We start from the raw sequence: 17,071 nt of genomic DNA, 5'->3' as shown, positions 1-17,071 counted from the left end.
GCCCAAACCATTGGCTAAGTCTGATCACTTGGTGTTTTACAAAAATGGCACAAAGTTTCGATGGATTTTAGTGCGAAATTATTTCCTGGCCATTTTAAATTTTATTCAAGCTTCAGTTTGTCTCCGTTTAGTGGATTACCCATTGTTCTCTTATATATGAGAAAATAAATTTCAACATTCACAATTAATCTGACTTTGTTGCTTTTTTTACCCATTGTAATCGAAACTAGCATTTGGAAAATTTCTTTGAGCTTATGGTGTTTGTAGTAATTTGTTCACCTTCCTTCACGGATTTCTTAAAAACTCCAGAACAGTTTCGAAAGGATGTTGTAAGCAGATGCAAATCAAACTTTTTCTCTTTTGGCAGCTTCTAATACCTTTTCCGCTTCTCCTTTTTCTTCTTTTCCTCTAAAAATACCTGGTCTTCATGGTTTTTCGACAAATTTCCGATGTCATATGTATATAATCGAACTTTTATATCAAAATCACAGACAGAATTTTTTTTTTTGGAAAGGACAAAATATTGTTCCTTTCCGTTTCAGTCACTTCCCATAAATTCGACCTGTCCTAGCTTTCTCGTACTGCCAATACATGTTAGAAACTCCAAGAATAGTCTCTTAAAAGGTATTTTATGAAGCTCAGTAGCAACCCTTCCAGAGTCATAACAAATATTATTGAGCTCACAATAGCCAATCTCAAGTGTTGAAACCAAGCCATCTCAAAACTAAGGAATTAACGCTGCTACTACAAATTAATCAGCATACAGCGACTATCAAGAAGAAAAAAAGAGACTTGCTATGATGTAAATGTATCCAATGTTACACTCCCCCGCAAATATAACTACAATAGGTAAAACCTCTTATCCTTTAAATTATTTATAGTTTTAAATTTAAATAATTTATTTGAAAAATAGAATTACAAAAGTTTTCACACTTCAAACACTGCAATTAATTTGCTTTCTCTAATAAAACATTACATTAACAAACTTTAACTTGAATTCAAATTAATTTACTTAAGCGACTGGAGCAACGGGCAAGTGAGCGCCTTGAGGTTGGAAACCGTTCTCGTCAGCAACATAGTTGACGGTGAATTTCTCGCCAGTCTTCTCATCCACCCACGAGTAGCTACCGTGGACAACGATAGCTTCGTTTTCAGAGCCAATATTTTTCAATTGTCCAGCTTCCTCCTTCTTGGTACCATCGCTGGTCTCCAAATTGTATACGTAGCTTTCAGGTCCAACATCAGAGTCCAATCGGACGATTTCAGCATCGGGACGAGCGAAGGCAACGGCCAAAAGGCAAGCGAAGATGATGGCGGTTTTCATGTTGATTAGTTTGTTTGGTGATTAGATATGTTGCTTCAAGAGAGGTTGTCAAATTTGTGGTTAATTTTGCTTTTGCTCTGTGTTATTTTATATCATTTCCGATGCATGCTTGTATTTCTATAGACTCAGTTTAATCTGGTTTACGCTGTCAGAAATAAAAGCAAAAAAGCTTGAATTAGGTACTACTATCACAACTAATACTATTTCCTGATGGATTTGCATAGTTTTATGTACATACATAGCTACATATTTCTGGTTTATTGATAACGACTGCGCGGATTTTCGCTTGTCACTGAAGATCGTAGCCATCATAGAATTTGCACATAAATATTCACAAATTAAATCAGTAGGTATCAACGTCGAAAATATATGTAGAAAAATTGTCATAATATACCGGTTTTATATTGAAGTATTTTATTAGATTCATTAACTTTAAAAACTACTAAGCTGAATTTGCGTATTAGCCGGATAAGGCATTAACTTAATGCATTATTTACTTTCCGGCATAAAAAATTTACAGATGCCGCACGTGAACTTTCAGAATGATAGGAAAATTTATTCTTCTTTAAGCTAGGGGCTCTTTGCAAGCACTGGCAAATATGTGAATGTATATTACTTATGCTGTAAAAAAAGCTGATGCAATCAAGCAGCTGTGGTGCTTTCAGCCCACAGGAAATAATCTTAAAATCCAACTGCAATTGGATTTTAATTTTTGCATAAATATTAATTTTCACTATTTTTGTATATATAAGAACTTTCGTGGTATACATAAGTACAAGTATATCCGTTTTGAATTTTTCATAATTTTTCATAAGATATATAGATCGCAATGGGCAAATGAACCGACGCATTTCACGCTAAGGCGCTGGAAATATCGATGTCTGCTGGCATAAACTTTCATCTAAGCATCTTCCAAGAGGATGTGTATGCATCCAGTCCCAAGACACAGGCGTATAATTGAGAAGGAAGTAGTGAACATATTGGCAAAAGCGGCTGCGGCCCCTTTACCAATAGAACCCGAGCCCGTCCTTGTCCCTTGGACAACACACCGTTAAGGAAAATCTTAAGAATGAAGAGCTAAGACTAAAATAGATTAGCTGGCTAAAATCAAAAGAAATTTAGGAAACTCTTAGCCCTCCCTAAGGAAAACTCGATTAAAGTTTGAAGGACAGTACCTGCACGCGATCAAGGGCCTCTCCTATTGGGTATGTACGTCCAAGGTTTCTAAAGCGTACTATGATACACTTCAGTCTAGCAGCAAAGAACAGAGCTGTATGGTTATGAGTATGTGGGAACTGTGAAATCGAATGTAATGACGTCGACGACAAGCTCTCAGAAGAAGTATTTATTGACAATGGTCTTTAATCGATCGGAAGCATTATGATAAATTTGCTGGTAATTTTCCAGATTTACAGTTTCTAATTGCACTAACCGGTGCAGACAGACAAAGTTATTTGATTATTTGTTCAGAAATTCAGACACTAAGTCGTTAGGCAAAGCGCACATAAAAAATTTGGTAAAAATTTGGCTATTAAAAGATATTTTAAACATAGAGTAGCTCAAATGTAAATTAGTGAATTTGTGCCGAGGCAAGATAGTTGAAGCCGAGCCTTTTAAGGGCTATGTTTTTAAAAATGTTAAGGATATCCCTGATTTCCGCAGAACTGAGATTTTCCTAATTCTTCTTAATCGGCGTAATAACCGCTTACCCGATTTTGGCCGAGTTTAACAAAGCGCGCCAGTCGTTTCTCTCTCTTTCTAACCGGCGCCAGTTGGACACACCAAGTGAAGCCAAGTCCTTCTCCACCCGATCTTCCCAACGCAGATGAGACCTTCCTCTTCCTCTGCTACCACTAGCTGGTACCGCAGCGAATACTTTTAGAGCCGGAGCGTTTGTATCCATCAGACGATATGACCCAGCCAACGTAGCCGCTGGATCTTTATTCGGTGCGCTATGTCTATATTGTCGTAAAGCTCATGCAGCTCATCGTATCATCGCCTGCGATATTCACCATTGCCAACGTGCAAAGTACCAAAAACCTTGCGCAGAATCTTTCTCAAACCCTCCAAGTGTCGCTTCGTCGGATATTGTCATCGTCCAAGCTTCTGCGCCATACGTTAGGACGGGCATGATGAGAACCCTATAGTAGAGAATGTTAGTTTTGTTCGTCGAGAGAGGACTTTACTACTCATTTGCCTACTTAGCCCAATGTAGCACTTTTTGTAAAGAGAGATTCTACGTTGGATTTCAAGGCTGACATTGTAATAGGGGTTAATTCTGGTTCCTAAATAAACGAAGTATTTTACAACCTCGAGATCGCCCCTTCTTCTTCTTCATCTAGACAACTTCTAAGGAATTCATTTGAGATCGGTATGCTATGACTGTGTTTATTTTGGCTTAGCAGAGATTCTGTTTGCCTAGCATTTCATTACGCCTCTTTCATTGGCTGCTCTTACAATTTACTCAAGGATAAGTAGCTTACATGTTTGTAATTAAATGCCTATGTCATTGCCTATGTACTCATAGATCAATTTGGTACCGATTTTCGCTAGTTCATCGGCTCTGCAGTTCCCCTCAATGTCACAATGGCCGGGAACTCATGTTATCATTAGGTGAAATGACTCAGCCATCTCGTTAAAAGATGTGCGGCATGTCATAGCTACCTTGGAGGTTTTCTAGTAGTTTGTGAAAGATTTTATAGTCGCCTGCGAAAAAGTGAAAATTTAGATATCATCTCTAGGTAATGCATCATACTGCACCAGTGTCATGGCTTTCATTATTGCCATATTGCTTTCAGTTCAGCCTTAAGGACACTACGGTAGTCGAGAGATCCCTAGATGTTCGCCTACTCTACCCTCAAGCCTTCAGCCATCTGTGTACATGGATGAACTTGTCGTGTCTTACTTCATCTCGTTCCCACTCTTCTCTTGAGGGTAGAATTGTCGTGAGCATTGTAATGGCAAGTATAGGCAGAAGTGTATAGTCCACCAGCCCGAGAAGTTCCAAAATGCAAGCCAGCATTTTACCTGAATCGTTGTATTTTTGTAAAATCCAAGCTTAACTTATTGAAACATCTTGGCAACCGACGGTACTCGTACTAATGCGTTTTGGTAAATTTTATTCTTCAAAACTGCATACAAATTGGCGGTAACAACAAATAAACGCCCAAATAATGAACCTTAACTGGATGCTTAACAGTTCGATTATCAGCAGTACGTATGCAACTATTCACCCAAAATAAAGACTCCTCCGTGCATGTTACCATACGTTTACCCAATTCCGTTCTGAACTCTCCTTGGCCCATGTAAGTCTGACCAGATCGAATCAATCAATCAATCTATTATAAGCGGTTAAGCAGTGGTTGGAAAGGGGGTTGTATATATTCAGTATGATGCCAGCCCTCATACGTACATCTTTAAACGACATGTCATATCCGCTAATAGCTTGAATGGGAGACTTTATCTCATTCGGTGTACCTGGCAGCCAGCTGTTATAACTTTGTTAGCCTTTGCGTAATGCTAGAAAACTGATAAAAACGTCAGGAGATACTTGTTAAAATTAGCTGGTCTGAATTTAGACGGACGTTTGATACCTAATAGCATTGGCAGACGGCAGCGTTAATCCTTATTACCGGGGCACTTAATTTGATTGAAATTGTAGTATGACAGTCGGATGGTTTTGAATGGATATTAGTTGTCCTGACAATAAAAAATAATTATTTATTTAAAAAAAAAATAATTGTTGTAAACATTTCTCAAACTGCTCCGAAATGTCAAAACAATTAATGTATTTTCGAACGTGTTAGTGCAAACTAACATTGCATCCATACTATCTCAAAAAAGAGAAAGAGAAATCACAACCATAGCAAAGAAAATTACATCATTCGCAAATCGTATAAGCTGAATCGCAATCGGCCCAACGAATGTAAACGGATCGTAACTTATTTTTAATTCACAATAGTTTTGATGTTCCACAATGCTTTGGATCATATTTTTTGGTCACAATAACGTTCAAAACCGTTCACACTCCCAAACAAAGTGTAAATATTTAAATGATTAGTTATTCTAGCTCATTTACAAAATTTTCCTTGCAGATCCCTGAAGCGGCCAAACAATAAGAGATCAAATAAGATATTGAAGTTTCTAAAATATTTTTTAAATGAAATGCAAAACCTTTGTACCGTACTTAAACTGAAATAAAAAGATAATATTTTAATAACAATAATATTTGTGGTTATGTACATTTTAAGCCACTTCTCATATGATATGTCAAGGTGTTGAGGGTTAATATGTTTCAAAGAAATTATCCTAGCAATACTTTTGGACCCCTTAAAAACGAATCAGATGTAAGCTTTAAAAAGGCGTGTGTCAGATATTATTTCTTGGCTTCCATTACCATATTCAGTTGGCGGAATCTTGCTATTGTGAGAAAAAGATGGATTTTGTTGTAAATTGTTAGTTAGAAAGACTTTAACTCTCTCACTCTATCCAAATAAGTACATATACGTATCCACTAGGGTAGGTTAGAACTAGGTTAGGAACTAGCCCTTATCTCTCCTGAAACCAACGTGTACTTTTCAAAAATTTCGTTAGATCCTTAATTTTGACACAGCCAAGATCTTCTAATTCATTAAAGAAATGACCGCCCAAAATGGCGAGTCTACGTCTGGATAGAACAGAACAGTGCCACAGAAGGTGTGGGATCGTCCCTTCCTCTTCCTCGTCTAGACAACTTCTGCAGAAGTCATGTGATTGCACACCGATTCTCTGAGCGTGCCTTCCGATTAGGCAGTGCCCGTAATAATTTAAATCAGTGTGTTAAGACTGTGCTTATCTCTTCTTAGTAAAAGTTCCGTACGTTTAGCATTGACAGTCGGCCACATCTGTCGGGCGATTTTGCAAGTCGCTTCATTCGCTATTCTTGCAATTTCCTCGCGGGTACGTAGTCTACATGTTTGCAAGGGTATACCTATATCATTGGCTATGTACTCATCAGTCAATTTGGTACTGATTTTCGCTAGTTCACCGGCTCTGCAGTTCCCCTCAATGTAACAATGGCCAGGACCCCATGTTATCATTAGCTGAAATGACTCAGCCATCTCGTTAAGAGATTCCCGGCATTTCATGGCTACCTTGAAGGTTGTCGACTGTTTTGTGAGGGATTTTATAGCCGCCTGGCGAAAAAGTGAAAATGTAGATATCATTTTCTGGTATCGCTTCACACCGTACCAGTGTCACGGTTTATTATTGCCATCAGTTCATTCTGAAAGACACACGGAATATATGTGTACACCTACGCCCACCCTGTCGAGGAGCTTTGAGCCATCTGTGTATACATGGATGGACTCGCCCTGTCTTACCACGTCTCGTTCCCACTCTTCCGTCGAGGGTAGGAGGGTCACGAACGTTGTGGTGTCAAGTATAGGCGGGACTGTATAGTCCACCTGTTCGGGAAGCCCCACCGTGCCATCCAGGGTTTTCCCGTGACCATAGTCTGTGTTTGACCATTTACTTAAAGTGCTCAGCCTTATTACTGCACTACGCGCTATGTTCTTTGCCGGAGGTGTACCGGAAGGAAGTTTAATATCAAATATAGTGCTTTTGATGGTGTTGTTGACATTGCATCGGTTATAAGTCTTTGAACCCTATCAACTCTCTTAATGTCCACGCCCTTCAGGGCATTCCACCATATTGCAATACCTTAGTAGGGAATTGGTCTAATTACTGCTGTGTACAACCAGTTTATCATTCTGGGTTTCAAACTCCATTTTTCCCCAATGAGCCTTCCGCCGAAGTATAGCGCCGTCGTAGCTTTGCGTACTCCATCTGCGACTGTGAGCCCCCAATTTAGGTTCCTATCCAGTACAAGTCCTAGCTATTTAGTGTTTTCTGTTACCTTAAGGGGGTTTCCCCTAAAAGTATTTGAAGAGCAGGTGTTTTAAGTTTTCTGCTGAACAGTATCAGTTCCGTTTTTGCCGGATTTACTTCTAGTCCTCGACTTTTGCACCATAGTGATAGTCTGTTGAGAGCTCTTTGTTGAAGATTACCCACTGTTGGAAGGTGTGTACCAGAGATTGCTATTACAATATCATCCGCATATGAAATTATCCTACCTCCCATTTTTTCCAGTTCCTGAAGGAGATTATTGACGGTCAGGTTCCATAGAAGTGGAGAAATTACCCCACCCTGAGGTGTACGTATACACTAAACGATTGCCACATATGTGAAGGGTTAGCCCATCTGTGCAATTTGTTATCTAAAAACTTTTTTTTTCATAAAGTAGTTCACATTCAAACAATACCGAGTAAGCACTAAATGTATGTCGGTTTGTATACTGAGTATGAAACTTCTATTACACCGAAGTTCAATTTAATATCTTTGTTTTAAGAAAATCACACACTTTACTAATTTTTCTCTGTATCAAAAACTAATACATTTAATTTTATTCCAATTTAAACTTAAAGAATTTTCGTTATTTCAAACAACTTATGCAACGGGCAAGTGAGCGCCTTGAGGTTGGAAACCGTTCTCGTCAGCAACATAGTTGACGGTGAATTTCTCGCCAGTCTTCTCATCCACCCACGAGAAGCTTCCTCGGACAACGATAGCTTCGTGATCAGTGCCTACATCCTTCAGTTGTCCAGCTTCCTCCTTCTTGGTACCATCGCTGGTCTCCAAATTGAATACGTAGCTTTCAGGTCCAACATCAGAGTCCAATTTCACGATTTCAGCATCGGGGTTGGGGCGAGCGAAGGCAACGGCCAAAAGGCAGGCGAAGATGATGGCGGCTTTCATTTTGCTATGTGAGGGTTGTTAATCTGTTGGCGTCAGAAACTTAATGGGTGTCAATGCAGATGTTGCACGCGCTTTTATATCCGATCTAGATAATAAGACAATACTCATGCAAATTTATTTTTTATGTATTTTTATCACATTCTTCTTTAATGGCCACTTGTTGCATTTATCACATGCAAATATTTCGTCAGCCATAACTACCTAAATACTAAAGAATACAAAGATACAAAAATAAAATAAGATTCAAAACAAAAATTATCCAATGAATACCTAAAACTAAAGTTCAAAATTCCAGGTACAATACTTATTTCCCAAAGCCGTCAGGTAAGGCTTCTAATCGCGGTATTTGTTGGTCATACATATGTATATAGCACCATGACATCTTTTTGGGGGGAGCTGAGTATATTAAAATTTGTCCTATAGTAAATTTACATATTAATTATATATTTTTATAATTTACTTAATTCTTTGGTTATCAATATTGATGGCTCTAATTTTAAAGCAATAGAGTACTTAGAAATTTACAAAGCCAACACTGTCAGCTGTAAAGTCCAGGAAGAATAACTCTTGCCAAAAACTGCTATTTTAGACTTAGTAAGCAATTTTGCAGTAAAGTCCTCTCTCAACAAACAAAATTAACTCTTGATAAGTAACTCATCATGCCCGCTCCCATGCATGCCGCAGAAGCTCCCATTCCTGAAAGTACTCCTAGAGAAACATCTTGAATCCCCTTGGTGTTCCTAATTAGCGCCAGCTAGCGAGAAAAAAGAAACTGGCACGTTTTTACTATAGGTTGCTGAACGAGCAGCAGTGAAAAAGAAGAAGAAATAAAAAAGGCTAGATAAAATGTATGTGTATTTGAGCATGCATGTGCATGTATGTATGTATATACATATGTAGGTATACATTCTAGAAAACCTCTAAATTTTTAGATTTTAGGCCAAAAAGTAGTAGTTAAGCTTTTTCAAAGTGAATCTAAAAAATACTGCAGCAATACTAGTTCATATGAAATATTTTGCATTAAACTAAAATCTTCAAAAAATGAAGAAAGTGAGTCTGCGCTATTGTTTCATATTTAGTTGTTTAACCGGCTTAAAAATAATTCCATGTATAAATATTTAAACATAAAAATCTGTGAAATTCAAATACAAGAATAAACCGGTCGTCTTGAAATAAGTATTAAATTATGAAATCTGAAGTAGGTGTTAAAACATACATATATGCATATTTATATACCGGAGATGCCGCAGCCCGGAGTCCCGCAATCCCGGAATCCCGCTCTTTTAGCATTTAATTTTTTTATATTTAATGATAAGAAAAGCTTTTAATTAGAAAATTTTTTAAAATAAATTTGCGACCAGTTTACAAATTAACGAGTTTTCCTCTCCCGATATACAAAAAAAATTGTAATGTGAAGGAGTACCAATTCGATACAACAACGTTCTACAATTTCACAACTTTTACTTACCAAATCTTATTTTCATCAGCAGACAGCAGTTCGCATTAAGAAGACTCAACTCTTATGTTTTGCTATTCTATATATTATATTTTAAATCATATGAACCACAAACTTTCGATTTTTAGAAAACTTAGAGAATGTATAATGGCATTCGAGCCAATTAGTAAAAGACTCTGCCCCATCAGGCTCAAAGCAAAATTTTAAAACATAACAATTGTAGCTGCGTTAGCGCCTACCCATGCTTCAAACGATATTGCAAAAGACACTTTCTATGCAAAACGAAGATATAAAGTCAAATATAACATAAAAATTTTACTCGGAGATTTAAATGCAAAGAAGATTTGCACCGGTATTAGCGAGTGTAAGGCACTCGTCTGCGGAAGGCTCTGCGCGAACCAGTTAGATCATGCAGTTATTGATAAAAGACACGCAACCTCTGATGACATATCGTTTAGAGGCGCAAACTGCGACTCTGACCATTATATGGTGATCGCTAAGATAAGGAAAAAATTTCAAGGCAATGATCGCAGGCTTAAGGAAGTGAAATGGAATACGGGACATATCGGATAAGATGCACTCACGAGGTTGACACATTGATACATAAAGGAAACGCAATACGTTTTATAAAAAGTCAACAAATCAGAGGGCTGAGAAAGATGTACAGAATGCCAAAATGGATAGCTGCCAATTTAGGGTTCAATAGACAGCCAAGTGGGCGGAGGGGTCGAAATAGACCAAATAAATGGTGGGTTGATGAGGTCACAGCCGACCTGCGAAAAATGAGAATCACAAACTGAAAGGCGTAATAGAGGATCCATCGAGGTGGAGAGCCAATGGTCTGCACAAGACTGTCGTTCTAATGATGATAGTTTTGTATGTCCCGGTATTCCGGGATCAAAACTCACAAATCCCAAACATAAGAGAATCGACTGAAATTTAACCAGTTGCGGTTAAAGCAACTAAATAACTTTTTACGCTTGTGTGTACGCCAATTAAAGTATTTTTAATTTTATTTTATAACTAATAAATTATTCAACAGCATCGGCGAAAGTCAGCACAGAAGAATAGAAAAATTTTATAAGTATTAGTTAATCAAATGTCAAAAACTTGATGGCACTTAAGCTGGTCAGCAAAATTTACATACATGTCATACATAGATAATTTGTGATGAGCTAGAACTTGTCTTCTAATTAGCAACTGAACGTTGTCTGAATTTCAGGTGATCACATATATTAATGTGCTATATGTGTTTATGTGCATAGAAGAACGAAAGCAAAAGCAATTTAAGAAACTCTGAAGTCATGCAAAACCCAAAATCTTATGTTGATTTAGACTTGCATTTCATATCCTCTATTTATAATCAAGAAGCAAAATCGCAACTAAAATGATATTGAAAAAGATTGCAAATATCAAAGAAATGTAGCTGTGACTTTAATGCAAAATAGCCGCCGCTTGCATAATAAACATACTTATGTATACACTTAGCTCTAAACTAGAAATTATGCATAAATAATTAGATTCATTTTAGCTATTTGGGTTTTAATTTTTTTTTTTTGCAGCAATAAAATGCATGTATGATTTTGGTAGTTCAAATTTTTAAAGACGAATGCCTGGTTTGCTCGGAAACTATTAAGTCATGATTTGAAAAAAGTCAAAAAGAAAACCACATTGCATATTTCTAGATCAGATATAAAAGCGCGTGCAACATCTGCAATGACATCTATAAAGTTTCTGACGCCAACAGAATAACAACCCTCACATAGCAAAATGAAAGCCGCCATCATCTTCGCCTGCCTTTTGGCCGTTGCCTTCGCTCGCCCCAATCCCGATGCTGAAATCGTCAAATTGGACTCTGATGTTGGACCCGAAAGCTACGTATACAATTTGGAGACCAGCGATGGTACCAAGAAGGAGGAAGCTGGACAACTGAAGGATGTTGGCACTGATCACGAAGCTATCGTTGTGCGAGGAAGCTTCTCGTGGGTGGATGAGAAGACTGGCGAGAAATTCACCGTCAACTATGTTGCTGACGAGAACGGTTTCCAACCTCAAGGCGCTCACTTGCCCGTTGCATAAGTTGTTTGAAATAACGAAAATTCTTTAAGTTTAAATTGGAATAAAATTAAATGTATTAGTTACTGATACAGAGAAAAATTAGTAAAGTGTGTGATTTTCTTAAAACAAAGATATTACATTGAAGTTCGGTGTAATGGAAGTTTCATACTCAGTATACAAACCGACATACATTTAGTGCTTACTCGGTATTGTTTGAATGTGAACTACTTTATGCAAAAAAATAGTTTTTAGGTAACAAATTGCACAGATGGGCTAACCCTTCACATATGTGGTAATCGTTTAGTGTATACGTACACCTCAGGGTGGGGTAATTTCTCCACTTCTGTGGAACCTGACCGTCAACGATCTCCTTCAGGAACTGGAAAAAATGGGAGGTAGGATAATTTCATATGCCGATGATATTGTAATAGCAATCTCTCAGCAGACTATAATAGCAAAGAGCTCTCAACAGACTATCACTATGGTGCAAAAGTCGAGGACTAGAAGTAAATCCGGCAAAAACGGAACTGATACTGTTCAGCAGAAACTTAAAACACCTGCTCTTCAACAAATACTTTTAGGGGGAAAACCCCTTAAGGTAACAGAAAACGCTAAATAGCTAGGACTTGTACTGGATAGGAAGCTAAATTGGGGGCTCACAGTCGCAGATGGAGTACGCAAAGCTACGACGGCGCTATACTTCGGCGAAAGGCTCATTGGGGAAAAATGGGGTTTGAAACCCAGAATGATTCACTGGTTGTACACAGCAGTAGTTAGACCAATTCCCTACTACAGTATTGCAATATGGTGGAATGCCCTGGAGAAAGGCGTGAACATTAAAAGAGTTGATAGGCTTCAAAGACTTATAACCGGTGCAATGTCAACAACACCATCAAAAGCACTATATTTGATATTAAACTTCCTTCCGGAAAAGAACATAGCGCGCAGTGCAGCAATAAGGCTGAGCACTTTAAGTAAGTGGTCAAATACATACTATGGTCACGGTGAAATCCTGGATGGCACGGTGGTGCTTCCCGAACAGGTGGTCTATACAGTCCCGCCTATACTTGCCACCACAACGTTCGTGACCCTCCTACCCTCGAGGGAAGAGTGGGAACGAGACGTGGTAAGACAGGGCGAGTTCATCCATTAATACACAGATGGCTCAAAGCTCGATAACAGGGTGGACGGAGGTGTTTTTCAGGCTGAACTGATGGTAATAATGAAAGCCATGACACTGGTATAGTGTAATGCGATACCAGAAGATGATATCTACATTTGGACTGATAGCCAGGCGGCGATAGAGTGAGAGAGATAAAGTCTTTCCTAATAAAATATTTAGCACGCCATATTTCTTTTGGCTTTTGTCAATGTTATGCTTTGTTAAACAATCCCCAGAATATCCCGACATATTCTGCATGTTAAAGAATTGAAAAAGTGAATTATATTGCCTAATGTTCTTTAACATAAACTCTATGTAAATATAAGTCTGATATAATTATATTCAAAAATTCACAAATAGAAAAATTCATTCTAGAAATATATATAAAGAGACTTGTTCAGGGGTGTTCCATAATTTTCGGTATCATTAATATTAGGGCATATACCTATATTATTATTTTTCACTTATTCACTTATTTATTGAAATTAGTTTTTCAATACGCTCAAAAAAAGACGCAAGATTCTGCCCTTGCTCGAAAAATATGCGTTTATTGCCACCTTAAGCTCGTCACAAAAAGTTTTTCCACAAAAAGTATTGTATTTTCCAAATTTACTAACAAAAAGTAATCACTAGGCGCCAGATTTGGGTTGCTTGGATGACTGATTTCTTCAAAGTTACAGTCTGGTACAGCGGACTTCGAAACACGTGCTGAAAGAGCCGGAGCATTGTCAGGAAGCCAACCAGCAACTTGTTTTCCCCATTGTTCTTTTCTCTGATTACAATCTTCTTTCACTGAGAATTACTGAATAACTAGTATTTTATTGTAACAGTTTATTAATTACAGTAACAATTTATTAATATAAATAAATTTATTTTAGTTTCCCCCGGTAATACTGAGAATACGTTGAGTCCCCTCGTAGGTATATTGTGATTTCGTATGCTAATTCATCTAAAGAAGGGATCGAATGCATACAATAACTTTAAAAGTGAAATATGAAAGATATCATTACAACACCTCCTTTACCATAAGTTGTACATTGTATAGGGTAATTTTCCCATTTTTTAGAGAATTTCAGTCCATTAGGGTAATTTTCTATAAAATAATATGTTCTATTTTGCGGAAATTTTCAGGCTAATTGTTGAAGCATTATATATACATATACTTTATTCAATATCGGTGTAGCAGAAAAGTACTGTGTTGCGAGCTGAACAAATTAAATAATTAAAAAAATTTTGCATTGCAATACCTGTATATAATAATAATAATTGGTGATTAAGAACTTTGTTGGGTGCTTGGCCGAACTCGTCCTACTATTTGAGATGTGGAAGGGCCTAAAGTTTTATACCGACTCCGAACAGCAGCTGGTTTTATATTAGGAGCTTTTTCATGGCAAAAATACACTCGGGGGTTTGATATTACTTGCCGAGGGGCGACCTCTTATGTGCTTGCTTACCTTCTGGTGTGTTCAAAGTACAAACTTCAAAACCCACATTACTTATTACAAAAATATACCGATCTTGTTTTGAGAATAAAAACTGTAATAATTTTTTCACTTTTCAACTTTTCTGAAAGTTTAACAAGTTTCGTACAGAGGACTTTCGTTTTGTTTATCCACTTTTGGCACTTCAAAAGTATAAAAGTATAAAACCTTCCAAAAAATAGGCTAAAGACAGCTTTGAAGTCGCTTCGAAGAGAATATAAGAAAATTGGAATATGACAAAAGTTGTAACGCACAAAAAAGGTGGGGTAAACGAGCTTACGGTAAATTCTACAGCTGAGCCAAATTCTTCAACCGGTAATTGTGCGTCAGTTAAGTGTACGCTTGCATTGTTTTATGATCTCAGTCTGAGAAAATGTAATACGTTGCGTTCTGTTGTTAATGGTGAACAATGATTTTTTCTCTAGCTAAGATGCACTTTCAAAGTATAAAAATGAGTTACTACCTCGAACATTTATTGTTTCCGATGTATTAGCTTAAGTACCTTTGCCACAACTTTTAAACAAAGCTGCTATTGGCTGCACACAACTCGTGCATATTGACCCAGTGGAAATACGGAACAAACCGACCTCATAATTTTTCTTCTCAAAAAGCTGCATAATATTTTCTAGAGTTACCTTACAGTTTAAGTTATTTTGCCTTTTGCTTTAAGTCCCGTTATGTTTAAGCGTTGCTTGAAATTTGAGTTAATGAAAAAAAAAACTTATTGGGGACAAGTGCTTTCGTTAAGATTTTATTTCTTGTTGTAGCGATTGCGTGATATTTGTATACATATTTCAGTGCACCGAAGGTCAACACGGGTCAAATAAGCGATTTACAAATAGCGAGTTTGCATCAACGCACCAATCTCGCATTGTTTTCTATCGCTAGGAAGATATCGTCTAGGCAGCGTCTACTATGGGCGACATTGGCTTTATCGTTCATCTATACTATAATCAGACCGGACTTGGAAAATAGATGTCCCGATCCTGCGAAGTCTTTAATAGGATAATGCAAAACTAGATTGAAGAGGGAAGGCATCACCTTGTTTAACACCACTGTTAATATTAAATAAGCTCGTCATATTTTGTCGTATAGAAACTCTTCCTTTCGTGCCTTTCTGCGTAAGCATTGTTAAAGGAACCAACTGTGATGGGACTCCTAATTCCTTATTCTGGGAATAGCCTGTTGCACCTTAAAAAAGCTATAAAAGCAAGAGGAATGAACAAAAAACGTCCTTACACGTAGTGTTCTTCAGTCACTCGTTAATTCGATGCCACGTCGACTAGTACCAGTTAAAATATATAACAGAGGGCTTACAAGCTATTAAATATTAGTTTATATTGTTTTCTTAAGACTTAGTTAAATATTAGTTTCGTCCCTTATATCTATTTATTTTACGCCCTTTTTAGTTATTAAATTCTTGCAATAAAAAATTAAATATTATATGAATTTCCAATGTTGTTAAATATATTTGAAGTATTGAATAGGTAAATATAATATGTTACTACTACCAATTATACGACATTTATGCGGTTTCTACAATTCCATAGCTTCAGGATCAGGATAATTGTGAATATAATAACCTTTACATTGTAAAAACTTCAACTAACTATGCGGCGTTGAATCTGAATTATTAAATTCAACGTTTTAGTTGATGCGACACTTATAATGCGATTAGAAAATTAAAAATACTCTATCATCCATCAAGCATTATGGCGTACGATGCTGCGTGTCGACAGCACAGCTACGAAGGCATTATTTTGATCGTTGGCACTGTAGAAGCTGAAGCACATTATTATTGTGGAATAAAACTTTCTTTCATGTATGCCCTTAGTCGAGTTTATTCTTCAGCAAGATGATGCTCCCCCCACGTAGATAAATTAACCAAAAACTACCTGCTTGTCAGAAATATAAGTGTGAGAATTACGCTGATTGATGTATTATATTATGAACCATTCAAATCAAGAGAGGCGTGAAAAAATATCCTCCATACATATAGATAACTTACATAGAAACACTGAAATGGAAGATCTTATCTCACCTGTCGTGCTCTCCAGATATTGATCCCTCAAACTATCACATGTACATACATACCAGGTAGATACCTATGAAATGAGACTTTTTTTTAATTTCAAACGTTTAATAGCAAAAAATGGTTACAAATTTAATCTGCAAAATAATAGCCATCTGGCTATGTATGTTTCGATCTATGGTATATGTTATGGCTGATCAGCATTTCATTTATATGAAGAAATCAAAAAATGGATCGATCTATGGGTGCCTTCAAAACTACAAACAATAAGAGGTACTTCAAAAATTTTAGGATAAAACGGTGAAGGCAAAGTTCACCCCTAATGGTTTTCACAAATCAACAATTTTCGTAGTGCATTTTTGTTCTTTATACGATTCTTCAGCGAACCCGAACTTATTTCACTAAATTATAGATTATCTATTATTCTAAATGCTACTAAAAATACACTCGAACTCGAAAGACTCTGCCTTTATCACATAATATTCCAAATTTTCATATGTAAATCGATAAATGAAGCTAACAAAATGTGCAAATGGTGTAAACAAATTATTACAGTCATCCTTTTGGCTTAATTTTATATACAGTAAGGATGAAATTTTCTGATTCATGCAGATCTGAGGAAAACAAAGTCATCTTATCTTTTTTTCTTTTACTAAACGTACGCGTTAAAAGTCAAATAAAAGTATTGGAAGGCTTAAGAAAAGTACCAATGTGTATAAACTCTTTGGAAGGAATGATTAATTAATGATGCAAAACGGTTAAA

General features: G+C 36.9%; 3 protein-coding genes across 3 annotated transcripts; 1 reads left to right on the top strand and 2 right to left on the bottom strand.

Moving 5' to 3' along the window:
• Positions 1-931: 931 nt before the first annotated feature.
• On the bottom strand, positions 932-1,372 carry LOC128861430 (larval cuticle protein 65Ab1-like). Its single transcript, XM_054099567.1, has one exon. The coding sequence runs from the start codon at positions 1,322-1,324 to the stop codon at positions 1,013-1,015; it is 312 nt and encodes a 103-aa protein (XP_053955542.1). The 5' UTR covers positions 1,325-1,372; the 3' UTR covers positions 932-1,012.
• A 6,343-nt stretch (positions 1,373-7,715) lies between these two features.
• LOC128861429 (larval cuticle protein 65Ab1-like) lies at positions 7,716-8,163 on the bottom strand. Its single transcript, XM_054099566.1, has one exon. The coding sequence runs from the start codon at positions 8,117-8,119 to the stop codon at positions 7,811-7,813; it is 309 nt and encodes a 102-aa protein (XP_053955541.1). The 5' UTR covers positions 8,120-8,163; the 3' UTR covers positions 7,716-7,810.
• Positions 8,164-11,308: 3,145 nt separating this feature from the next.
• LOC128861428 (larval cuticle protein 65Ab1-like) lies at positions 11,309-11,737 on the top strand. The gene has a single exon (XM_054099565.1). The coding sequence runs from the start codon at positions 11,346-11,348 to the stop codon at positions 11,652-11,654; it is 309 nt and encodes a 102-aa protein (XP_053955540.1). The 5' UTR covers positions 11,309-11,345; the 3' UTR covers positions 11,655-11,737.
• Positions 11,738-17,071: the final 5,334 nt, after the last annotated feature.

Source organism: Anastrepha ludens, chromosome 4, assembly GCF_028408465.1.
Source record: "Anastrepha ludens isolate Willacy chromosome 4, idAnaLude1.1, whole genome shotgun sequence".
NCBI classification, from domain to species: Eukaryota; Metazoa; Arthropoda; class Insecta; order Diptera; family Tephritidae; genus Anastrepha; species Anastrepha ludens.
The sequence above is the reverse complement of the archived record's forward strand: the minus strand, read 5'-3'. Positions and strand labels throughout refer to the sequence as shown.

Coding starts and splice junctions, on each gene's coding strand:
- LOC128861430 (XM_054099567.1), bottom strand. CDS start 1,324: ATGAAAACCGCCATCATCTTCGCTTGCCTTTTGGCCGTTGCCTTCGCT.
- LOC128861429 (XM_054099566.1), bottom strand. CDS start 8,119: ATGAAAGCCGCCATCATCTTCGCCTGCCTTTTGGCCGTTGCCTTCGCT.
- LOC128861428 (XM_054099565.1), top strand. CDS start 11,346: ATGAAAGCCGCCATCATCTTCGCCTGCCTTTTGGCCGTTGCCTTCGCT.